At 44.4% G+C, this 26,826-nt stretch overlaps 1 protein-coding gene across 1 annotated transcript in view; it reads left to right on the top strand.

Moving 5' to 3' along the window:
• The first annotated feature begins 11,798 nt into the window (after positions 1-11,798).
• The window catches only part of SRSF10 (serine and arginine rich splicing factor 10), a 33,498-nt gene continuing 18,470 nt past the window's right edge, over positions 11,799-26,826 (top strand). Inside the window, exon 1 of the mRNA XM_075853204.1 lies at positions 11,799-11,970. Coding sequence (XP_075709319.1) covers positions 11,906-11,970 — 65 coding nt within the window. The 5' untranslated portion in view covers positions 11,799-11,905. The remainder of the gene's footprint in view (positions 11,971-26,826) is intronic.

The following is a 26,826-nucleotide window of genomic DNA, read 5'->3' as shown; positions in this document are numbered from 1 at the left end:
GCGCGCGCAAAACGCACACGCTCGTGTAAATGAGGCCTAAGTCTGTATACTGCTGCAATTAGAGAAGAGTGGTTTAAAGGCTAATAGAAAGTACATAGTCCATTGTGCTTCTACCAAGTGCTTCTGCCCTTTCATTCAAGCAATTAGTGGGGCAGTACACTGACTCCCTCCGATCAAAGTTGTTGATGTGTCAAATAATGTCAAATGTTTTTTAAAATTAAACTTTAGCCCCTTCCCCCTTTGGTCACTTTTGACCTTCCTGACAGAGCCTCATTTTTCAAATCTGACATGTTTCATTTTATGTGGTAGTAACTTCGGAATGCTTTTACCTAGCCAAGCGATTCTGAGATTGTTTTCTCGTGACACATTAGACTTTATGTTACTGGCAAAATTTGCTCGATACATTCAGTATTTAATTGTGAAAAACACAAAAATTTAGCAATAAATTAGCATTTTTCTAAATTTAAATGTATCTGCTTGTAAGACAGGCAGTTATACCACACAAAATTGGCATCGTTTTTTGAACATCCTTTTATTTTTCTAGGATATTACAAGGCTTAGAACTTCAGCAGCAATTTCTCACATTTTCAAGAAAATTTCAAAAGGCTATTTTTACAGGGGGCAGTTCAGATGTGAAGTGGCTTTTATGGCCTTATATATTAGAAACCCCCAATAAGTTGCCCCATTTTAAAAACTTCACCCCTCAAAGTATTCAAAACAGCATTTAGAAAGTCTCTTGACCCTTTAGACGTTTCACAGGAATTAAAGAGGCTCTGTCACCAGATTTTGCAACCCCTATCTGCTATTGCAGCAGATAGGCGCTGCAATGTAGATTACAGTAACGTTTTTATTTTTTAAAAACGAGCATTTTTGGCCAAGTTATGACCATTTTTGTATTTATGTAAATTAGGCTTGCAAAAGTCCAAGTGGGCGTGTTTAAAGTAAAAGTCCAAGTGGGCGTGTATTATGTGCGTACATCGGGGCGTTTTTACTACTTTTACTAGCTGGGCGTTCTGACGAGAAGTATCATCCACTTCTCTTCAGAACGCCCAGCTTCTGGCAGTGCAGACACAGCCGTGTTCTCGAGAGATCACGCTGTGTCGTCACTCACAGGTCCTGCATCGTGTCGGACGAGCGAGGACACATCGGCACCAGAGGCTACAGTTGATTCTGCAGCAGCATTGGCGCTTGCAGGTAAGTCGATGTAGCTGCTTACCTGCAAACGCTGATGCTGCTTCAGAATCAACTGTAGCCTCTGGTGCCGATGTGGCCGACACGATGCAGGACCTGGGGCAGGAAGTGAGTGACGTCACAGCGTGATCTCTCGAGAACACGCTCTGTGTCTGCACTGCCAGAAGCTGGGCGTTCTGAAGAGAACGCCCAGCTAGTAAAAGTAGTAAAAACGCCCCGATGTACGCACATAATACACGCCCACTTGGACTTTTACTTTAAACACGCCCACTTGGACTTTTGCAAGCCTCATTTGCATAAATACAAAAATGGTCATAACTTGGCCAAAAATGCTCGTTTAAAAAAAAATAAAAACGTTACTGTAATCTACATTGCAGCGCCTATCTGCTGCAATAGCAGATAGGGGTTGCAAAATCTGGTGACAGAGCCTCTTTAAAGCAAAGTAGAGGTGACATTTCCAAATGTAATTATTTTTTTTGCAGAATTTCATTTTTAATCCATTTTTTTTGTAGCACAGAAAGTTTTACCAGAGAAATGCAATGCAATATTTATTGCGCAGATTCTGCCGTTTTTAGAAATATCCCACATGTGGTCCTAGTGTGCTTGTGGACCGAAGCACAGGCCTCAGAAGAAAAGGAGCACCTAGTGGATTTTGGGGCCTCCTTTTTATTAGAAAATATTTAGGCACCATGTTAGGTATGAAGGGCTCTTGTGGTGCCAAAACAGTGGAAATCCCCCAAAAGTGACCCAATTTGGGAAACTAGACCCCTCAAGGAAATTATCTAGGGGTATAGTGAGCATTTTGACCCCACAGGTTTTTTGCAGAAATTATTGGAAGTAGGCTGTGAAAATCGCACGACAGGGCTGCAAATTTGCTACAAACCACTAAGATGCAGCGATCACTTTAGACCGCTGCATTTAAGGGGTTAATGGCAGGGATCGGAGCTAGCGGACACCCACTGCTGATAGCGCCAGACCAGCATCTGAGCCGGAAGCTGAGCCGGCGCCATCTTGCCAATGGTACCGGAAGCCTTTTAGGCCCCACCTCCGAGTGGGGCATAGGAGGCTTTCGTTGCTGGCTGACCGGGAGGCGAGTATTGCAGCCACCTGCAACCCAGTGATGGGGTGCCGGTGGCTAAAAACCCCTCACATGCTGCGTTCTCTATTGAACACAGCATCTGAGGGGTTAATCGGCCGGATCAGAGGCTAGCTCCGGTCCTGGCCGTTACATCAGGGTGCCAGCTGTAACATACAGCTGGCACCCGGCGGTGATGATGCGGGCTCAGCTCCTGAACCCGCACTATCACCGCAACGTAATGGTACTGCACTTTGCGGGAATCCCTGCCAGTGAGCGCCATATATATACGGCGGATGTCGGGAAGGGGTTAAATGTAAGCAAGTATAAGAAATACAGGTTGTAGCAGAAAGGTATGCAGGGTTTAAGCATAGACACAGAAAGAAGTGCATAGCTATAGGGGATGCAGAGGTAGCATTCGAACCTGGGCCCTGGTGTCTGACAGAATCCAAAGGCCACATAAGAAGACAAACATTTCTGGGAGGAGAAGACAGACATATAAAACCATATAAGGGAAGAAATCAAAGTGCTACTCCTGTGGGTTCAACCTCCAATAAAACCCAGTAATAAGTGATAATGCAGCACAAAATAAGAGCCCTGCCTTCACACTTAGTCATATTTAAATACTCCCACACCGTGGTGTAGCTATAGTGGTCACAGCGGTCGCAATTTCGACCGGGCCCCGAAAACAGGGGGCCCACGTCTATGTAATAAACTACACTGGCCCATTACTATAGTAACAGTACACGTATCCTCCTCGCTCCCATAGTTGCCAACATTTAAAAAATGTTTCCAGGGACACTTAGGGTGTGGCATCTTTGGAAATTTCTGCACTAGTTTGGCTGACAACTACTATGGTGGCCAATATGTCTCTGGTTATCTGATTGTTGACAGGCAGGTGATGTCTCACATTATCACTAGAGCTAGGCGATATGTGTTGATCACTACTAAAAACCAGTGTAGATAGTGCCACACTCAGTGCCACTTGTAGATGGTGCTCCACACTGCCCCCAGTAGATAGTGCCACACACTGCTCCCTGTAGATATTGCCACACACTGCTCCCTGTAGATGATGCCACATTGCCCCCTGTAGATAGTTCCACAGTGTCCTCTGTAGATACCACATTGCCCTCTGTAGATAGTGCCACGCAGCCCCCTGTAGATGCCACACCGATCCCCTGTAGATAATGCCACACAGACCCCCTGTAGATGATGCCACACAGAGCCCCTGTAGATGATGCAACATCCCCCCTGTAGAGGATGCCACACACACCCCTGAAAATGATGCCGCACAGCCCCCCTGTAGATGATGCCACACAGACCCACTGTAATGATGCCACACAGCCCCCTTGTAGATGATGCCACACAGCCCCCCTGTAGATGCCACACAGACACACTGTAGATGATGCCATACAGATCCCCTGTAAATGATGCCACACAGACCCCCTGTAGATATTGCCACACACCCCCTGTAGATGTTGCCACATCCCCTGTAGATGATGCCACACACTGCCCCAATGTAGATAGTGCAACACACCTACCTGTAGATATTGCCACATACTCCCCCTGTAGATAGTGCCACACAGCCCCCCTATGGATGCCACAGCGATCTCCTGTAGAAGATGCCACACAGCCCCCCTATAGATGATGCCACACAGAGCTCCTGTAGATGATGCAACATCCCCCCCCTGTAGAGGATGCCACACACACCTCTGAAAATGATGCCGCACAGCCCCCCTGTAGATGATGCCACACATACACCTGTAATAATGCCCCACAGCCCCCTTGTAGATGATGCCACACAGCCCCCCTGTGGTTGATGCCACACAGACACCCTGTAGATGATGCCATACAGAACCCCTGTAGATGATGCCACAGACCCCCTGTAGATGTTGCCACACATCCCCTGTAGATGTTGCCACACACCCCCTGTAGATGTTGCCATACACTGCCCCAATGTAGATAGTGCCACACACCTACCTGTAGATATTGCCACATACTCCCCCTGTAGATAGTGCCACACACTCCCCCTGTAGCTAGTGCCACATATTCCCCTAGTAGATAGCCCCCCACCCCCTCTCCCTGAAAATAGTGCCATTGTGGCTCGCTCTATGAGCGGAATCCCCGGCCAGGCGTCGGCAATGCTCTGGCCGGGGATTCCGCTGCAGGAGGTGGCCCTGACGTCACTGCCCTTATATGGACAGTGAAGTCACGGGCTCACACTATGAGCGGAATCCCCGGCCAAGAATCTGAAACTCTTTGGCGGTGGATTGCGACGCACCAGGAGGAGCCACTCACTTCATTGTCCATAAATGGACAGTGATGTCATCAGTGGCTCCCTCTATGAGTGGAATCCCCGGCCAGGCGTTGGTATACTCTGGACGGTGATTCCGCTGCAGGAGGTGCCCCTGATGTCACTGCCCTTACATGGGCAGTGAAGTTATGGGCTACTCCTGGAGCGCCGGAATCCCGGACAGAGCTTTGCTGACGCCCTGGCTGGGAATTCCACAAATAGAGAGAGCCCTTACTTTACGGTCTGTCATGTCTGTAGCTGCGGGCCGTCAGGTCCACTCTCCTCCTGACAGCCGCAGGTCGGTGAGCGCTGGCCCCAGTCTCCTCTTCAGGAGACGCCAGCGCTCGCTTCCACTCACCTCAGCCGGATCCCGTAGGGTGTGCGCGCACGCTCGTGCCTGCTCTTAAAGGGGCAGCCCGCACACTGGACTTTGATGAAGCATCAGCCCGTGAGTACCTTGGACTATAAGAGGGGTCCAGCCCCCTGCTTCGATGCCTGAGCGTTGTTGTCGTACCCTATGTTTGTCTATGCGATGGTCTCCTAGTGTGTTCCTGTTCCAGTTCCTGTATCCCGTGCTATCCTGGTCGTGTGCCATGCTGAGCCAGAGTCATGCTGTGCTGTATTCCACGCCTGTCCTGCTTCGCCACGTCTGACGTCTGTCTGCTGCCTAGTCCCAGCCGAGTCTGCCGTGCTACTGTCCGAGCTGCTACAGGTACCCTATATGAACTATAGACTTTAACCTGCTCCCTGTTGGCCAGCTGCCATACCAAGGCGGTATGGCCTAGTGGGTCCACGGACCCTACGTGTCACTATCCATATAAGTTAGGTGACGTCAGTGCCACCTCTTGCAGCGGAATCAACGGCCAGGGCATCAGCAACGCTTTGTCCAGGGGATTTCGCTCCAGGACGAGTGAATGGCAGAGCAGGAAGCGGATAGTTTCAATCAGCCGGCGTCCATTACTAAGGCGGTAGTAATAAAGTTTAAAAAACAAACAAAAACATAGAAAAAATATTTAATTGAAATAAAAACCACCCAGACAACCCTCATTAACCATTTTATTGATAATAAAAACGCCGTCATCGAAGTAGTCCTGGAATCCGACGTAGTTAAAAAACACAAACACAACAAAAACGATTAGTTACACGTGTGGTAGGCTTACATACAGGGCCCATCAGACAGGATCACAAATGGGCCATGTATCTAAGCCTACCATGTGCTTATGTAAGATGCTTAGATACAGGGCCCAGCAGACAGGATCACACATGGGCCTTGTATCTAAGCCTACCATGTGAATGGCTTAGATACAGGGCCCAGCAGACAGCATCACACAATCTGTGATCCTGTCTCATGGGCCCTCTAAGCCTGCAACATCGTAGGCTTAAAGGGATTGTCCAGTCCCTAAACATTGATGGCCTATCCTCAGGACAGGCCATCAATAGCTGATGGCTTGGGGTCCATCTCCCGGGACCCCCAAATCACCTGTTTTGAAGGGGCCGCAGCACTCGTACGAGAGCTGCTTCCCCTTCATTTCACTTACTCGCTCACACTGTGAATCGCCCACACGGATTCAGTGTGAGCAAGTGACCCGAATGAAGGGGAAGCACCAGCTCTCATACGAGCGCTGAGTCCCCTTCAAAACAGGTGATTGGCGGGGGTCCTGGGAGTCGGACCCCAAGCCATCAGCTTCAAGCAGAAGGGGTATCAAACTTACCCTGCTCTTCAGCCGCGGCGGATGTCCTGACTCAGGATGGTGGTGACGTCATGCGCTGCGCACCGGAAACAGGAAGGTAAGTACTGTAGTTACTATAGTAACGGGCCGCGGCTCCCGTTACTATAGTAACTTTTTTATTGTGTAGTGTAGTGTATAGCCACTGGTTGGGTGAGCAGTCCCGCTTCACTCCGGATCTCTGAACCGGCTGTCATTTTAACAGCCGGTAAGGGAGAACCGGGGCGAACTGGGCCCCCTTCCAGCCTCGGGCCCCGGGCACTTGCCAATATTGCCCTCATGGTAATCCGCCCCTGCTCCTTCATCAGCTTATCGTATCATTTTAACCCCTAGACGGACCACGACGCAACTGTACGTCCATGTGGCCAGTGTCTTAGCGCACAGGGACGTACAGTTACTGCGTGGTTCCAATAAAAACTACAGCTCGTTCTGCCAAAAATAAGCCCTCAAGCCGCTCAATTCATGGAAAAATAAAAAAGTGGCGTTTGTAAGGCGGGGAGTGAAAAACTAAAATGGAAAAGCAAAAAAGGATCAGTCCTGCAAAGGTTAATTAATTTCTATTAAAAAAATTAATTATACCACATGACCTATGTTAGTCTATGGGGCCGTGCAGACTGTCCGTGAGTTTCACGCAGCGTGTGTCCGCTGCGTAAAACTCACGACATGTCCGTTATGTGTGTGTTGTTCACGCATCACGCACCCATTGAAGTCATGCGTGATTCACGCAACAGCAGTAAAATTTATGAATGAAAATAGAAAAGCACCACGTGCTTTTCTGTTTACAGAGTGTCATAATTATGGCGGCTGCGCGAAAAGCACGCAGCCACGTATCATATGGAGCTGTTAAGTACCTTTTGCGCGCGCAAAACGGAGCGTTTTTGCGCGCGCAAAACGCACACGCTCGTGTAAATCCGGCCTAAATCCAATAAATATAGCAAAATACCTGTGGGGTCAAAGTGCTAACTATACCCCTAGATAAATTGCTTGAGGGGTCTAGTTTCCAAAATGGGGTCACTTTTGGGGAGTTTCCACTGTTTTGGCACCAGAAGACCTCTTCAAACCTGACATGGTGCCTAAAATATAATTTAAAAATAAGCAGGCCCCAAAATCCACTAGGTGTTCCTTTGCTTCTGAGGCCGGTGTGTTGGTCCATTAGGGCACTAGGGTCACATGTGGGATATTTCCTAAAAACTGCAGAATCTGGGCAATAAATATTGAGTTGTATTTCTCTGGTAAAACCTTCTGTGTTACACAATTTTTTTTTTATTACAAATGAATTTCGGCAAAAAAAAAGAGAAATTTGTAAATTTCAACTCTACTTTGCTTTATTTTCTGTGAAACGCCTAAAGGGTTAAGAAACTTTCTGAATGCTGTTTTGAATACTTTTTGAATGCTGTTTCTTGAAAATGTGAGAAATTGCTGCTAAAGTTCTAAGCCTTGTAACGTCCTAGAAAAATAAAAGGATGTTCAAAAAACAAAGCAAATATAAAGTAGACAAATGGGAAATGGTAGCTAGTAACTATTTTGTGTGGTATTACTATCTGTTTTGCAAGCAAATACATTAAAATTTAGAAAAATGCACATTTTTGCAAATTTTCTCAAAATTTTGGTGTTTTTCACAAATAAATATTGAATTTATCGACCACATTTTTCCACTATCATAAAGTACAATATGTCACGAGAAAACAATCTCAGAATCGCTTGGATAGGTAAAAGCATTCCGGAGTTATTACCACATAAAGTGACACATGTCAGATTTGAAAAAAATCGGCTGTGCCACAAGGCCAAAACAGGCTGCGTCCTAAAGGGGTTAAACACTGAAAATATTGTTGTCAGTAGTACATCTCCCTGTGTAAACAGGGAGACGTGCTGCCGACACGATACAAACGTATGGGGGCGAGCGATCGAAGTAACAAGCGCTCGTCCCCAGAGGTATAGCTAGGTTCTCCTGCACCCGGGGCAAAGATTCAGATTGGTGCCCCCCCACCAACTTATTTCCCGACATCTCCTTCCCCCTCGCCATATTTGCTGTCTCTACCAAACAATGAGGTGTAATTGTTTTTCACAATTTTTTTAATGTAACTCGAGTATAAAAGCATTTCTACATTTTACAAGCGGTGTAGTTCTATAATGTAATTAACATAAAAATAAATTAAAAGAAAATAAATTAAAGAGGCCACACAGCCCCCTGTAGATAGCGCCACACACAGCCCCTCTCTTGTAGATAGTGCCACAAACAGCCCGCTGCCCCTTTGTAAATAGCGCCACACTCCCCTCCCCCTTGTACTTAGCGCCACACTGTGAACAGACCGGTGAGCGGTAGCCTACCGCTACCACTCTCCGCTCTGCCAGGTGTGACTTACCGGAGGAGCCGAGGAGGTCATGCGGCGCAGGCAGCGGCGGAGTTCCTTCTGACTAGGGTTGGTGACAGCCAGGGCCGGCCTTAGGTTGGATGGCGCCTTGTGCGGGACTCTCTATTGCCGCCCCCTACACAAACCAAAAATTAACCACATATATAGACACGCTGGAACATATATACTGTACATACATAAAGATAGATATTTAGACATACAGGCAAATATACATACACACATTCTGGAATACATACATACAGGTAAATATATAGCCGTAACGACACATATAAACACACACACACACACCGGCAGATAAATACACAGACAGGGACATATACAAATACATAAAAGGCACAAATATACAAGCACAAAGACACATTCACAAACAGACCCATATATACGCACACAGGCACATATGTACACAGCACAGATAATGTAGTAGATGTTACCTGCAGTCCTATGTAACACCCCAGATAACACACAGTGATAACTCTCTGAATACAGATGGTAGTGTTACCTGCAGTCCTATGTAACACCACAGATAACAGTGATAACTCTCTGATTACAGATAATGTAGTAATGCTACCTGCAGTCCTATGTCCTATGTAACACCACAGATAACACAGTGCTAACTCTCTGAGTACAGATAATGTAGTAGTTACCTGCAGTCCTATGTAACACCACAGATAACACAGTGATAACTCTCTGAGTACAGATAATGTAGTAGATGTTACCTGCAGTCCTATGTAACACCACAGATAACACAGTGATAACTCTCTGAGTACAGATAATCTAGTAGTGTTACCTGCAGTCCTATGTAACACCACAGATGACATAGTGATAACTCTGAGTACAGATAATCTAGTAGCGTTACCTGCAGTCCTATGTAACAACACAGATGACGCAGTGATAACTCTCTTAGTACAGATAATGTAGTAGTGTTACCTGCAGTCCTATGTAACACTAACAGATAATACAGTGATAACTCTCTGAGTACAGATAATGTAGTAGATGTTACCTGCAGTCCTATGTAACACCACAGATAACACAGTGATAACTCTCTGAGTACAGATAATCTAGTAGTGTTACCTGCAGTCCTATGTAACAACACAGATGACACAGTGATAACTCTATAACTCTCTGAGTACAGATAATGTAGTAGTGTTACCTGCAGTCCTATGTAACACCACAGATAACACAGTGATACTCTGAGTACAGATAATGTAGTAGATGTAAAAGACAAACACATGCAGAGACACAGACAGAGACACACACACACACACACACACACACTGTAACATATACACATACTAAGACATAGACACACACTGTATTCACACTACACACACACACAGACACTCACCATGTCTCCTTGATGACAGGTCAGGACGGGCTGTGGGCGGAGCTTCCTCTTCTGCTCTCGGCTGTAACAGGCAGAGCACAGAGTAGAAGCAGATGCAGGGAGGCTGCAGCACGGGAGTGGACAAGTTCCTTGACCTGAGTCATCTGACCTCATGTCACTGACGTGAGGTCAGGTGACCGGTCAGGTGACTGGACTGGTCCACTCCCTGGCCGTCACAGAACCCAGTCAGAACGCCGATGTGTAAACATATGGGGTGCCTATCAGCAGCGATCAGCTGCTCTTCGGCGCCCCGCCTTCCCTTGCGCCCGGGGCACATGCCCCGCCTGCCCCCCCCCCTAGCTAAGCCCCTGCTCGTCCCCATACTTGCTCATTGTGAAAGAAGCAAACGAGAACCGATCAAAGAGCAGTCTCGTTCACACGGCTCAGGTCGGGTAATGTAAAAGTACCTTAAAGGGAACCAGTCACCAGTATTTCACCTATTAAGCCAGCAATACCTGGTGGAAGTGGGTGAAAAATCATTTCTATGTAACCTATAATTGTCTTCTTAGTCGGCTCTGTAGCTTTAGTATTCAGTTTTTTAGTGTTCCCGCACTGTATGCTAATGAGCAGAAAAGAGTCATATCTTCATTCCTCAAGTCTTTCCGAGTAAACCCTGCCTCCTTACTTTTGATTGACAGCTCCTCGCCTCCCCCCCAGCACACTTGAAATCCTGCGCTTGCGCATCGATGTCCCATTGTGGTGGGTGCGCACAACGAGACACCATAGTGGCATATGTGCAGTAACTCAATTTGAAGCCCGGACGAAGCAGGGAAGGGTCTCGGGTGTCAGATGAGATTTTGGCATTCAGGGTGGGCCAGTTTTTGACGGTGGGCGGCCATAAGAGGAACGAACGAGACTGACAGATTATTACCATAAAAGGCGCAAAATGTTTGCTGACCGTTATTTGTGGTCGGAGGAGGAGTTTTGGAGAACGGATAACGGCAATGAACTTTTGACCGCAGCGGCCAGCGAGGGGGTGAGATTTTAATAGGTGAAATGCTGGTGACAGGTTCCCTTTAAGTCTGAATGTGGCCTCACTTATCTTTCAATATGCCACTATTACATCAGTGTCTTGGCAACTGCAACCACCAGCGTAACGCCATCGTCACTCCACGCCCAATGTAAAGGCACTATTACACCGGCTAATTTTGGCCTGTGCAACGAGCGCCGATCAATGAAACAGCTTGTTGATCAGCGCTGGTTTGCTCCTGTCACAAGGAGCTATGTACGGGGACGGGCGGTCGTTACTCCGTTCGCTCATCCCCATACGTTATCATGTCAGTAGTGCTTCTCCGTTTACACAAGGAGATATGCTGCCGACAACGATATTTCAGACAGAGATCACAAATTTCTTGTCCATATTTATCTCATTTCAATACACTTATGTTAATGAAGTCTTAGATGCCATGACGCAAATCCCCCACAAAAGTTTTCAGTATGTTTTTTAGCCCGAATTTACAGCTGAGTAACTTGAAATGTATAAGGACGCCATTTCATGCCGGCATTCATTCCCCCACGTAGTGTTCTAGACGGAGCATAATATATAATTTTTGTACGCGATATGGTTTTTATATGATCTAATGTGACAAGACTTCTTGTCAGTATCTGCTTTTTTTTTTTAGCACGCATTTACTGTGGCGCAAAGTGCAAAATAAAACAAAACCCCGGTAGAAGAACGAGTAGTATTACAACTTCCGGCTAATTTTAGCGCGCCAACACTGCCGCCAGCAGCCCATATCAGCGCCCCGCCCCCTCCGAGAATTTTCGCGAGATCTCGTTTGGCCTAAGCGGTAGAGCCGCCATTGTACTCGTGTGTGGTTGTAGCGTGCACGTACGCGGTTTGTTTTCTTTCAGAAACCAGCCATGTCTAGGTACCTCCGTCCCCCCAACACCTCGCTCTTTGTCCGGAATATAGCAGACGACATCCGGTAAGTGAAACTATTGCTGTAAGTCAAGAAAGGCCTAGTGCGAGAGACGAGCGGTGTAATTCGGTTACCGTGAAAATAACGACGCAATTTACTAGGTTTCTGTGCGGCACACGCTGCATTGTCTTTTGTGGTGTGTATTTCTTTCGTCTTATTTACTAGAGGCCGGTTTTGATTTTATAGTACGGGTTATTTATGTGAGACATTACATGGCTGCGACTCATTTATTCTAAAATACAGCAGTCAAAAATTGGAGGCAGCCAATCAGATTGGAATTGAAAATGAACTAAATGATTTGGTTGATATGGTTATTTGTAACTGCACTAATATTTACGTCAGTTCTTTCATATTGGGGTGGATTTTTCTACTGTATATATTTTCTAATTTTTTTATTTTTTTTTGTTACGTCTATATATATTTTTAGTACTCAAAGAATTAAAACCTCCGTTCTAACTGTAGTACGGATCCAATATGGTTCATTTTTATATCCGCATAACTTGCTATTCTTAGTATGCGTGCGTGTGTGCGCAGAAATGTTCATGTGAATATAACCATCTATTATAGGGGTCAGTGTAAAGATCGTATAGCGGTCAAGTTATACTGGGGTATCTTTTCTGTGAGATTCCAGCAACGGATACGAAATCTCGCGAGATTATGGAGATAAACGAGATTTCGTTTCCCTTGCTGTAAATCTCACAGAAAAGAGTCAGAAGTGTCAGGATTCTGAATACACATGACGTCCAGGCTGGATGGTCACGTGTATTCATTATCAGGACAATGGATTAATGTTAATCAAGCAGAATCGCTGTGTATGTGGCTGCAGATCATGTTCTAGTAAGAACGTGATTCTGCTGTCTAAATGAATGGAGAGGAGTGCATGATGCCAATTGGTCAGCGTCATACACACCTCTGTACAACGCCCACTTGGTCGAAAGTAAAAATACGCCCACTTGGGCATTAAGAAACTCATTAGCATAAACCAAAATCGCTCCTAACGTTGTGAAAATAGATCGTTTTTTTAAAATAAAAAGCATTACTGTCACCTACATTACAGCGCCGATCTCCTTATATAGGAGACAGGGCACTTATAATGTGGTGACAGAGCCTCTTTAAATGTCGCTGTCAATACCGACCACAGCATTTAAATCGTGAGAACGAGGGGGGCGACCCCCACTAACAGTTCATCGTGCCCCTGCAATGCAATCATGGGGGGGGGCGCGCGATGGTTGCTATGGCTGCCTGGGGGCCTAATGAAGGCCCCCAGGTCCGCCATCTTTGTACACCTATTAAGACATGCCTCTGGCAGGGCTTAAAGAGGCTCTGTCACCAGATTTTGCAACCCCTATCTGCTATTGCAGCAGATAGGCGCTGCAATGTAGATTACAGTAACGTTTTTATTTTTAAAAAACAAGCATTTTTGGCCAAGTTATGGCCATTTTTGTATTTATGCAAATGAGGCTTGCAAAAGTACAACTGGCCGTGTTGAAAAGTAAAAGTACAAGTGGGCGTGTATTATGTGCGTACATCGGGGCGTGTTTACTACTTTTACTAGCTGGGCGTTCTGATGAGAAGTATCATCCACTTCTCTTCAGAACGCCCAGCTTCTGGCAGTTCTGTGACGTCACTCACAGGTCCTGCATCGTGTCGGACGAGCGAGGACACATCGGCACCAGAGGCTACAGTTGATTCTGCAGCAGCATCAGCATTTGCAGGTAAGTAGCTACATCAATTTACCTGCAAACGCCGATGCTGCTGCAGAATCATCTGGTGCCGATGTGTCCTCGCTCGTCCGACACGATTCAGGACCTGTGAGTGACGTCACAGCGTGATCTCTCGAGAACACGGCTGTGTCTGCACTGCCAGAAGCTGGGCGTTCTGAAGAGAAGTGGATGATACTTCTCGTCAGAACGCCCAGCTAGTAAAAGTAGTAAACACGCCCCGATGTACGCACATAATACACGCCCAGTTGTACTTTTACTTTTAAACACACCCAGTTGTACTTTTGAAAGCCTCATTTGCATAAATACAAAAATGGTCATAACTTGGCCAAAAATGTTCGTTTTTAAAAAAATAAAAACGTTACTGTAATCTACATTGCAGCGCCTATCTGCTGCAATAGGAGATAGGGGTTGCAAAATCTGGTGACAGAGCCTCTTTAACCCCTTAACGCTCCATGACCTACTATTAGGTCATGCTAACTGTAGCGTTCGTGCTCAGTGACCTAATAGTAGGTCATGGAGTAAACACGGCGCCGTTCGCGCGGGGCGCGTTCATGAGCTGTGATAGCTGCTGTTTCCGACAGCAGACTATCACTGCTCAATGTGCCGGGACCGATCGCGGAGCTCCCCGCCGATTAACCCCTCAGAAGCCGCGTTCAATAGCGATCGCGGTTTCTTAGGGGTTAATCCGCCATCGCCGGCCTGCTACACGATAGCGGCCGGCGATGGTGACTATGGCAACCGGACACCAAACAATGGCGTCCGGCTATGCCATAGACGGAAGCCTAGTGGGTCCTGACAACGTCAGGACCCACTATGCTTGCTGTCAGTGAGTAGCTGACAGTTCTAATACACTGCACTACCTACGCATGTAGTGCAGTGTATTAGAATAGCGATCAGGGCCTCCTGCCCTCATGTCCCCTAGTGGGACAAAGTAAAAAAGTTAAAAAAAGATGTGTAAAAATAAGAAAATAAAAGTTTTAAAAGTAATAAAAGTAAAAGTCCCACTTTTTACCTTATCACTCATTTATTATTAATAAAAATATATAAACAAACAAATAAACTATACATAATTGGTATCGCCGCGTCCGTAACGGCCTGAACTACAAAATTATTTTGTTATTTATCCCGCACGGTGAACGCCGTAAAAAGAATATTAATAAACCGTACCACAATCACAATTGTTTGGTCACTTCACCTCCCAAAAAATGGAATAAAAACAGATCAAAAAGTCGCATGTACCTAAAAATGGTACTGATCGAAACTACAGTTCGTTACGCAAAAAATAAGTCCTCGCACGGCTTTATTGATTGAAAAATAAAAACGTTCTGGCTCTTAGAATAAGGTAACACAAAAAGTGAATGATTTATTACAAAACGTATTTTATTGTGCAAACGCCATAAGACATAAAAAAAAACTATAAACATCCGGTATCGCCATAATCGTATCGCCCCGCAGAATAAAGTGAATATGTAATTTATAGCGCACGGTGAACGCTGTAAAAAAACTAGAATAAAAAAACAATAGTAGAATTGCTGTTTTTTATTCACCACGCCATCTAAAAATTGAATAAAAACTGATCAAAAAGCCGCATGCACCCCAAGAAAACTGCAATGGATTCCTCAAGGGGGCTAGTTTCCAAATTGGGGTCACTTTTGGGGGGTTTCCAATGTTTTGGCACCACAAGACCTCTTCAAACCGGACATGGTGCCTAATAAAAAAGAGGCCTCATAATCCTCTAGGCGCTCCTTTGCTTCGGTGCTTCAGTCCATTACCGTACTAGGGCCACATGTGGGATATTTCTCTAAACTGCAGAATCTGGGCAATACGTATTAAGTTGCGTTTCTCTGATAAATCCTTTTGTGTTATAAAAAAAATGGTATAAAGAGGATTTTCTGACAAAAAAAAAAAAGTAAATTTCACCTCTACTTTGCTCTAAATTTCTGTGAAACACCTAAAGGGTTCATAAACTTTCTAAATGCTGTTGTGAATACTTTGAGGGGTCTAGTTTCTAAAATGGGGTGTTTGATAGGGGTTTCTAATAAATGGGCCCCTCAAAGCAACTTCAGAACTGAACTGGAACCTAAAAAAATAAATAAATGAGGCAATACTTTGCTTCTTACATTATACTGATAATGAGCCGTGCCCACCCCGAGATGACCCCAGTTTTGACCGTTTGTATAAACGGAGACCCCTATTAGACCGTCTCAGTGCCCGGTTTTCCCAAGCATTCACCCCCGAGAAGTGTATTTCTATTAATGAGTCCCTGGTACATTTTAAAGGGAGGGTTCAATTCCGTGAGTACCTGCCGGGTAAGAGGGCAAGGTATGGCGTGAAGATGTATAAGCTGTGCGAGAGTGCATCCGGGTATACCTACAGATTTAGGATATATGAAGGAAAGGCCACCCCCAAACCAGACTGCATCCGGGACTACAATAGGTACATGGGAGGGATGGACTTGTCAAATCAAGTCCTGAAGCCCTACAGCGCCATGCGGTGTGGTATAAGAAGCTGGCCGGGCACATCATACAGATGGCTTTGTACAATGCGTACGTGCTACGTCGATGTGCAGGCCAGAGGGGAACTTTCCTGAAATTTCAAGATCTAATGTTTAGGGACCAGGAAGGGGGGGCACCCAGTACTTCTGGAAGCGAGGCCACACGCATCGTACCAGGGCAACACTTTCCAGGAGAAGTTCCCCAAATCAGTGGAAAGGAAAAGAGTCAAAAGAGGTGCAGAGTGTGCTATAAGAGGGGGATAAGGAAGAACACAATATACCAATGTGACACGTTTTTCACGAAAAACCAGGGCTCTGTATAAAAGATTGTTTTAAAATGTATCATACATCCCTTGATTTTTAATTTACCCTGATGCACTCCGCACAGCTTACCCCCCTCATCTTTCCCTTCTGAGCCCTGCCGTATGCCCAGGCAGCTGATAACAGCCACATGTAGGGTATTGCCGTACCCAGGAGAACCCACATTACAATTTAAGGGGTGTATATCTCCGGTGGCGCATGCTGGGTACACTATATTGGACACTGAAATGGCATATATATATATATATATATATATATATATAAAATTGCAAATCTCACTCTGCACCATCTGCTGCGCATTATCTTTTACACAGTACCTGTGGGGTCAAAATGCTCACTACACCTCTAGATGAATGTCTTAAGGGGTGTAGTTTTTAAAATGGGGTCACTTCTCGGGGGTTTCAACTGTACTGGTACCTCAGGGGCTTCTGCATACATGACTTAGCACCAGAAAAGCTCCAGTAGGCCAAATGGTGGTCCTTTCCTTCTGAGCCCTCCCATGGGCCCAAACGGCAGTTTATCACCACAAATGGGGTATTGCCTCACTAAGGACAAATTGGGCAACAAAATGGGGTATGTTGTTCCTTGTGAAAATAAGAAATTTTGATCAAAAATGACATTTTATTGGAAAAAATATCATTTTTTTCATTTCACAGCCCAATCCAAATAGGTGCTGTGAAAAAAATGTGCGGTCAAAATGATAACAAAAACCATAAATGAATTCCTTGAGGGGGTGTAGTTTCCAAAATGGGGTCACTTTTGGTGGGTTTCCATTGCTTTGATACCTCTGAGGCTCTGTAAATGCGACATGGCACCCGAAAACCAATCCAGCAAAATCTGGACTCCAACAAACACATAGCGCTCCTTTCCTTCTGAGCCCTCCCATGGGCCCAAACGGCAGTTTATCACAACAAATGGGGTATTGCCGCACTAAGGACAAATTGGGCAACAAAATGGGGTATTTTGTTCCCTGTGAAAATAAGAAATTTTGATCACAAATGACATTTTATTGGAAAAAATATAATTTTTTTCATTTCACAGCCCAATTCAAATAGGTGCTGTGAAAAAACTGTGCGGTCAAAATGATAACAAAAACCATAAATGAATTCCTTGAGGGGTGTAATTTCCAAAATGGGGTCAATTCTGGTGGGTTTCCATTGTTTTGATACCTCAACACCTCTTCAAACCTGGCATGCTGCCGAAAATATATTCTAATAAAAAAGAGGCCTCAAAATGCACTAGGTGCTTCTTTGCTTCTAGGGCTTGTGTTTTAGTCCACAAGCGCACTAGAGCCACATGTGGGACATTTCTAAAAACTGCAGAATCTGGACAATACATATTTAGTAGTATTTCTCTGGTAAAACCTGTGTTACAGAAAAAAATTGAATAAAATTGAAATTCAGCAGAAAAAATGAAATTTGCAAATTTCATTTCCACTTTGCTTTAATTCCTGTGAAATGCCTGAAGGGTTAAAAAACTTTCTATATGCTGTTTTGAATACTTTGAGGGGTCTAGTTTTTAAAATGGGGTGTTTTATGGGGGTTTCTAATACATAGGCCCCTCAAATCCACTTCAGAACTGAACAGGTACCTTCAAAAAAAGGCTTTTGAAATTTTCTTAAGAATATGAGAAATTGCTGTTTATGTTCTAAGCTTTGTAACGTCCAAGAAAAATAAAATAATGTTCAAAAGACGATGCCAATCTAAAGTAGACATATGGGGAACTAGTAACTATTTTGGGTGGTATAACAGTCTGTTTTACAAGCAGATGCATTTAAATTCTGAAAAATGATATTTTTTGTAAATTTTCTCTAAATTTTGCAATTTTTCACAAATAAAGACTGAATATATCGACCAAATTTTACCACAAACATGAAGCCCAAAGTGTCACGAGAAAACAATCTCAGAATCGCTTGGATAGGTTTAAGCATTCCGACGTTATTACCACATAAAGTGAAATATGTCAGATTTGAAACATGGGCTCTGAGCCTTAAGGCACAAACTAGGCTGCGTCCTTAAGGGGTTAATAGGTGCCTGTCAGAATCACGATATACTGCAATACATTTGTATTGCAGTATATCGTGCAAGCGATCTAACGATTGCTGGTTGAAGTCCCCTAGGGGGACTAATAAAAAAAGTTAAAATTTTTTTCTTTGTTTTTTGTGTAAGAAAAATAATAAGTTCCAAAAACCCCCCTTTTCGTATTTCCCCCCTAGAGCATAGTAAAAAAATAAATATACATAATTGGTATCGCCACGTCCGTAAAAGTCTGAACTATTACAATATATCATTATTTAACCCGCACGGTGAACGCCGTAAAAAAAAAATATGTAAACACCAGAATGTATTTTTTGGTCACCTCATCTCCCACAAAAAAATGAAATAAAAAGTGATTAAACCGTCGCATTTACACCAAAATGGTATTATTAAAAACTACCGTTTATGCCGCAAAAAATAAGCCCTCATACCACTTAATCGACGGGAAAAAAAAAGTTGTGGCTCTCGGAATTTGGCGACGCAAAATAAATTTTCTTTTTTACACTTAGGTTTTTACTTGTAAAAGTAGTAAAATATAGAAAAAACGATACATATTTTGTATCGCCGTAATCGTATTGACCCTCAGATTAAAGTTAACATGTTGTTTTAATTGCACAGTGAATTCCGTAAAAACAGCGCGCAAAAAAACCATGGAGGAATCGCTGGTTTTTTTTTTCATTTTCTACCCCACAAATAATTTTTTTCTCGTTTCCTAGTACATTATACGGCAAAATAAATGGCGCTACGAAAAACTACAACTCGTCCCGCAAAAATAAAGCCCTCATAGTACTATATCGACGGAAAAATAAAGACGTTATGGCTTCTGGAATGTGGAGAGGAAAAAATGAAAATCTGAAAGTTGTTTACGTCGGGAAGGGGTTAATGACCAAGTGGGCGTTGTACAGAGGAGTGTATGATGCTGACCAATCAGCGTCATACACTTCTCTCCATTCATTTAGTCAGCGCATAGTGACACTGCGTTGTTCGCTATGTGCTGTCTTATATTAACGTTACTGAAGTGTTTAGACAGTGAAGAGACATTCCTTCCAGCCAGGGATGCACGATGCATCGAAACTTCGATACTGTGCATCCCCAAACGGTTTGATACCGCTATTTCATGTATTTCGATACTTTGCTGTGCGGCCGCACAGCTAAGGATAGTAACACATGAATGTATGAGAGCAGGGCTGCGGCTGTGTAATAGTCATTGCCGCGCTCCTGAGTTCTGACATGTGCGCCGCTCCTGACAGGAAGTGCGTGCGCGGTCAGCATGATGTGATGCGGCCGGCGCTGCACTGAAGACAACATGGCGCGCACACTGCAAAAATGTTCTGTCCTCAGTGCCTGAACCGCCGCTCATTAGTGCAGTGCCGGCCGCATCTCCTCATGCTGACCGCGCACGCACTTCCTGTCAGGAGCGGGGCAATGCCTGTATTGCACAACCTCAGCCCTGCTGGCGGAGATCAGAGAAACCTCTCATCTCCGCCGCTATTCCCATGAATGCTGCGATCACAGCAGACTGCAGCATTCATGGGAAAATGAGAAGGGAGGATGCCCCTTGGATCTCGTCACAGGGAATTCCTGTGATGCGATTGAGGGACATACCATATATGGGCCGATAGCCCAGGGTCTATTGAAGGAGCCCAGGGCTGTCCTACCATGTTTCCTGTTAGGGCATACTGAGGTATGTCCTAACAACTGCCTGTGTACTATCATTACACAGGCTAATGTACTGTAATATAGATATATGCCAGTACATTACTATCAGCATATAGATAGATATATGCCAGTACATTAAAGTTTAAAAATAAAGTAAAAACATGAAGTAATGTTAAATAAAAAACACATTCACCTTTTTTACAATAAACATTAAAATAAGTCTCAATACATAAAATATACACACAATCAGTATTGGTGCGGCCGTAATGACCTGCGCAACAATTTTTTTTGCATCATTTATGATGTGTACGCTGTCAAAACATAAAATAAAAACTGCTTTCTATCACTTATTAGGCCGCATGAACACGACCGTAGCCATGTGCACGGCCGTGATTTTCAGGTTGGCCGGCAGCGGACTGTCAGCCGCGAGCCGCCCGCATATCGCGGGCAATGTACATGGCCGTGGCCATTATTTTCAATGAGCCCGGACCGCAGAAGACGGCCGTAATAAGACATGTCCGTTCTTTCTGCGGTGCGTGCTCCTGGGCCATGCACGGACAGTAAAAACTACAGTTGTGTGCATGGCCCCATAGGAATGAATGGGGCCACAATTCTCCTGTGGATTTTCGGGGGAATTGCGGCCCCAAAAGCACGTTCGTGTGAAATGGGGCCTTATTGTGGGACACAAGGTGTGATGAATTTAACCTCCATGTGCCTCACATTAATAGTAATTAACGCCATCATGTACCTTATATATTAACCCATTATGACTGAGAAACATGATGGGGTTAATTACTATTAATGTGAGGCACGTGGAGGTTACATTCATTATCACACCACGTGCCTCACATTAGAAAATGTAAGAACTTTTTTTTTAATTATTATTACTGTTGGCAAAGTATCAAATTGGTATCGCTATCGCAATACTAAACGAAGTATCGGTATCGAAGTCAAAATTCTGGTATCGTGACATCCCGTCCTGGCTGAAAGGAATGTCTATTCACTGTTGGGACACTTCAGTAACGTTAATATGTCAGTATAAGACAGCACATACTGATCTAGCAAGATCACTATGCGCTGACTAAATCAATGGAGAGAAGTGCATGACGCTGATTGGTCAGCCCACTTGGTCTAAAGTAAAAACACGCCCACTTGGGCATTAGGAAATTAATTTGCATAAAGCTAAAATCGCTCCTAACGTGGTAAAAATAGATTGTTTTATTAAATAAAAAGCACTGCTGTCACCTACATTATAGCGCCGATCTCCTTATGTAGGAGATAGGACACTTATGATGTGGTGACAGTCTCTTTTAAGAGGAGGACCTGTCACCTGACATGCCTGTTTTTAGTAAAACACTTTTGTATTCCCCGTAAAAAAATTTGAGCAACTTTTCTTAGAACTCTATGTTGTGCCATTCCTGTTGTTCCTTGTAGAAATGTATAAATAAATGTACAACTGGGTGTTACTATTTTGGGGTGTGTGCTTACAGACTGACAGGGTCCAATCAGTGCTGACAGTGACTAAAGGAACACACGTCTTTGACAACGGGAATGGTAATACACAGTGGTCAATTTATTCTTCAATTTCTAGGAGGAATAACAGAAGAATGGCACAACGCAAGGTTCTTAAGATAGGTTCCAGAATTATTTAATTAATGATACAAGTATTTACTCAAATAGGTATGTCAGAAGTGACTGGTCCTGTTTAAAGGACGGGTGTCGCGAAAAACATTTTTTTTAGATACATTTGCTTTTAGTGTTTTATTAAAAAAACGTTTATTTGTGTGTTTGTGTTTTACTTTTTTTTTTCAAACTTTCTTCTCTATGGGGACTGCCATTTTTTTTTTCATCTCTGTATGTGTCGATATACGGCACATACAGCCCCATAGAGAGTGGGAACGGCGCATGTGCCGCTCCCACACAGTCCAAATGGAAGGTCTTCAGCCGAGCGACATCCGGTGCCATTTTCTTGTGGACCGGAAGCCGCGGCCGGACAGTAAGATGACTACTTCCGGTTGCGGCTTCCGGGCATGTGTTCAGGAGCAAGCGAGGGAGCAGACGGACCGGAGGGAGAGGCGGCGGCAGGAGTAGGTAAGTCATGTTTATGTATGTTTTGTGTTATAACCACTGTATGTAAACCTACTACACTGTGTATTCGCTCAAAAAATGGCGGCACACAGTGTAGGAGGCTTGAACATTCAATCCCCTCCTGGCACTAGCCAGGATAAGGGAGGGGGCATTCTGTGAGCTCACTAGAGCGTGTGTGTTTACACCAAATTTGCAGCATAAAGCAATGTGGTTGCTTTACCACATGCAATGCTGCAATTTTGGGAATTGCTCCCTCTAGTGACCAGCACAGGGAAATGTTATAAATTAGAATCTAATTTATAATATTTCCTGACTTGTGAAAAAATTAAGTTATGGCAGCACGGCCCGTAAAAAGCAAAAAGATAGGACAAGTCCTATCTTTTGCAGTACACATTTACAGCCCGGATGCTTTCCCGTAAATAAATGGGAAGGTGTCCACGGACAATAGAAGTGAATCGGTCCGTAATTGCGGTCCGCAATTACAGACGATTTTTACGGTCATGTGCATGCTTAGGCTCCCTAAGATAAAAACTTAGTGTAGCTAAATGGTCGACAAACTTCTGACTTGTCATAGTGACATGTCAGAAGTTTGTATTGGTGGGGGTCCGAGCACGGAGACCCCCACCAATCGCTAGAACAAAGCAGCTGAAGCGTTTGTGTGAGCGCTCAGCTGCTTAGTTTCTGTTCGGCTTTCTCCGGAAATAAGTGTATTGTGTACGGGCTCATAGGCTTTCTATTGAGTCCGTACAACGATACATTTATTTCTGGAAATAGCCGAACAGACAACAAGCAGCTGAGCGCTCACATAAACGCTTCAGCTGCTTTGTTCTAGCGATTGGTGGGGGTCTCAGTGCTTGGACCCCCACCAATACAAACTTCTGACATGTCACTGTGACATGTCAGAAGTTTGTCGAACGTTTAGCTACACTTCAATTCAAACATTAGGTCATTTTCTGACTAAACATTCGTATGAGGGACACTTTGGTCTTTAACTGCACCATTTATTGTACCATATAATGTGCTGAAGAAAAAATTCTTTGATGTGGAATAAAAAAAGCCCATAAACACCTCCATTGTTTTTTGGGTTTCTGGTTTCGATTTCTACGACGTTCGATATGCGGCATATAGGACATGTTAACTTCTGCGGGTCAATACAATTATAGTGATAAAAAGTATATTATTTTTTTTAAGATTTACTACGTTTACAAAGAAAAGTAAATTTGTTCTGAGAGGCATAACTTTTTTTATTTTTCAGTCGATGGAGGGGTGTGAAGGCTTGTTTTCTCGCTTACCCTCCATGACAGCACCACAGTAGGTAAGGGCTCTGTCTCTAATTTGGACAGGAAACAGCACAAGCTTAAATAGCCCCTCCCTCCTCCGTGATCTTTCCTGTCACTATTGGGCATCAAGAGGTTGCTGCCGGTTGGGCTGGTGTCAGTTGGTTAGCCTACTTTAAAATTAAATCACCAGGCAGTGAGTGGTCATGTCTCACCTCTACTTTTAAAACACTGCTCCCATCTTCCATGAACTTGGGACACGTTTCACCTCTCCCGTGCACCATCGGGTAAAGCTAAGGTGAAGACAATGTGCCCACTCCGGTCCTCCCTGAGCTCCCCAGCCGACCACTCCACCTGTGATACAGGAATCCTCTGCTGCTCATAGCGTACGTTCCACGGTGGAATGCACGCGTACATCACTTCTGGAGTGACGTATTTCTGGTGCAGACGCCGGAAGTGTCATGGCGACGCCCTGTTAACGGCGTCCGCATGGAATGCCCTGCAGTTGCAGAGCTTCCAAGAGCAGGCAGAAGAGGAGTGCGCTACTGTTGGTTGTCATCACGCTAGTCCCGGTGATCCAGGTTAAAGGTCACCTGGACATGAGGCCTCATTCTCTCAGGTAGGAAAGTTTGTATCACTCCTATCATGCCTGCACCATGTCTGAGTGTGAGAAGCCTGCCTCCAAGCGTATGGTGGAGCCTAGCATGTTTCCCAACCCAGTAGGTATTCTGATTATGGGAATATTTATATGGGGATTAGTTACCTAACTATTTCCCCTCTTATTGTTTGTGTGTGTGTGTGTGACATCTAGGAAGCCTAAGAGAAAACCCCTATCTCATAGTTGTGCCATATGTCACAAAAAGATACCATCTGATAGCAAAAAGCCATAGTTATGTACGATGCTAGGAGTCCCTGCCTCGCTGCGGGACAGCTGTCCTGTACTGTAGTCATGTTTTCAGTACGGGACAGTAGTTCCACGGAGAGGCAAGGACTCCTAGCGTCGTACATAACTATGATGCTAGGAGCCCGGCTCCCTGCAGTGTGTTCGGTCCGGGAAATGCGGCCGAAATACGTTCCGTACAAACCGAACATGCTCGTGTGAATCCAGCCTTAAAGCACATCACTCAGTGGTCATGTCCTATGTCTTTTTCCCCATGTGCAAATAGCACATTGCAAGTAAAGATGACAATAAACCTTAGATATCTGTACGGCTGAATGCACGTTTGGCCAACCGCTATTTCTTCCCTTCCCACATGCATGCTCGGCTTCTCTCAATGAGGAGAGGGGAATAACACTACCAGACTTCTGGCAGATGCTTAGCTCCTGTGAGAACAAAGAATAGGGCATGTTGAAATCCAACATCATTGATTCTCTCCCCCACCCGACATCTGCGCCAAAGGAGTCTGCTTACTCTCATACACATTAGATGGTCGCCGGATCCACCGTTACAGAATAGTGTTGCATGCTTTGCTTTTCGGCACCATAAAATGACATATAGGCAACATTAGTTAGTGGGCAGACAGATCCAAGCGCGAGCTTTGGAACGGTATATGTTTGAATCTGCTTTATACCGAACTAATAGACAACACTTCAATACCAAGCACAGCCGTTCTGAAAGTAACGGCATGTGCAAGTACGAACCAGAATGAAACCCATGTAAACAAAGAGGCTGCAGCTCTCACACGAACAACCCGTTAGTGACCGCCCCATAGTGTTTTTACATCAGTCACTAACGGGCTTTATTCCGATGCCATAGACTTTTTTTTTTTTTTACGTCACTGCATCGGAATAAATCAACAAAGCAGGGAGCTGTCAAATCTCCCTGCTCTCAGCTGCCAGAGGTAGCTGAGGGCCGGGGGCGTCCCTGCTCGACCGGGTGAGATCGATATCAGTATCGCTCTCACCCGTTTAACCCTTCAGATGCGGTGCTCAATAGCCACTTTTCCCCCTTACAAACTGCTTTATTATTAATAAAGTTACGCATATTTGGTATCGCCGCGTCCGTAACTACCCCGACTATAAACCTATTACATAATTTAACCTGCACTGTGAACGTCGTAAATAATAAAACATACAAAAATTGCTATTTTCTATGAATCAAGCCTTAAAGAGGCTCTGTCACCAGATTATAAGTGCCCTATCTCCTACATATTCTGATCGGCGCTGGAATGTAGATAACAGCAGTGGTTTTTATTTTGAAAAACGATCATTTTTGAGCAAGTTATGAGCAATTTTAGATTTCGTTTCTTAATGCCCAACTGGGTGTGTGTTTACTTTTGACCAAGTGGGTGTTGTAAAGAAGTGTATGAGGCTGACCAATCAGTGACCAGTGTCATATACTTCTCATTGTTCCAGCCCAGCGTCTTTCACTGCACAATCTCACTGCTGTGGATCATGCTGGGCTGGAACAATGAGAAGTGTATGTCACTGATTGGTCACTGATTGGTCAGCCTCATACAATCAGTGACATACACTTCTCATTGTTCCAGCCCAGCATGATCCACAGCAGTGAGATTGTGCAGTGAAAGACGCTGGGCTGGAACAATGAGAAGTATATGACACTGGTCACTGATTGGTCAGCCTCATACACTTCTTTACAACACCCACTTGGTCAAAAGTAAAAACACACCCAGTTGGGCATTAAGAAACGAAATCTAAAATTGCTCATAACTTGCTCAAAAATGATCGTTTTTCAAAATAAAAACCACTACTGTTATCTACATTCCAGCGCCGATCAGAATATGTAGGAGATAAGGCACTTATAATCTGGTGACAGCCGCTCTAAAAAAAAAAATGTGATAAGTCGCATCTACTCGCACACAAAAAAAAGTCTTCCTACAATTGCATCAGCGAAACAATAAAACCGTTACGGCTCTTCAAATATGGAGACACAAACAATTTTGAAGAAAGTGTTTTCACTGAGTAAAAGTAGTAAAACATACAAAAACGATACAAATTTGGTATCGTTGCAATCGCAACAACCCACTGAATAAAGTTATTGTGTTATTTATACCACACGGTAAACGGCGCAAATTTAGGACGCAAAAAAGTGTGGCGAAATTGCTGGTTTTTTTCTATTCCCCCCCCCCCCTTTTAATAGAAGTTAATCGATAAACAATATGTCCCCCAAAATGGTGCTATTAAAAATTACAACTTGTCCCGCAAAAAACAAGACCTTAGACAGCTATGTCGACGCAAAAATAAAAAGGTTATAGCTCTTAGAATGAGACGATGGAAAAACTTAAAAAAATAGCTTGGTCATT

Source organism: Rhinoderma darwinii, chromosome 2 (assembly GCF_050947455.1).
Source record: "Rhinoderma darwinii isolate aRhiDar2 chromosome 2, aRhiDar2.hap1, whole genome shotgun sequence".
NCBI lineage: Eukaryota > Metazoa > Chordata > Amphibia > Anura > Rhinodermatidae > Rhinoderma > Rhinoderma darwinii.
Note: the sequence above shows the minus strand (reverse complement) of the source record. Positions and strands in the feature narration are given on the sequence as shown.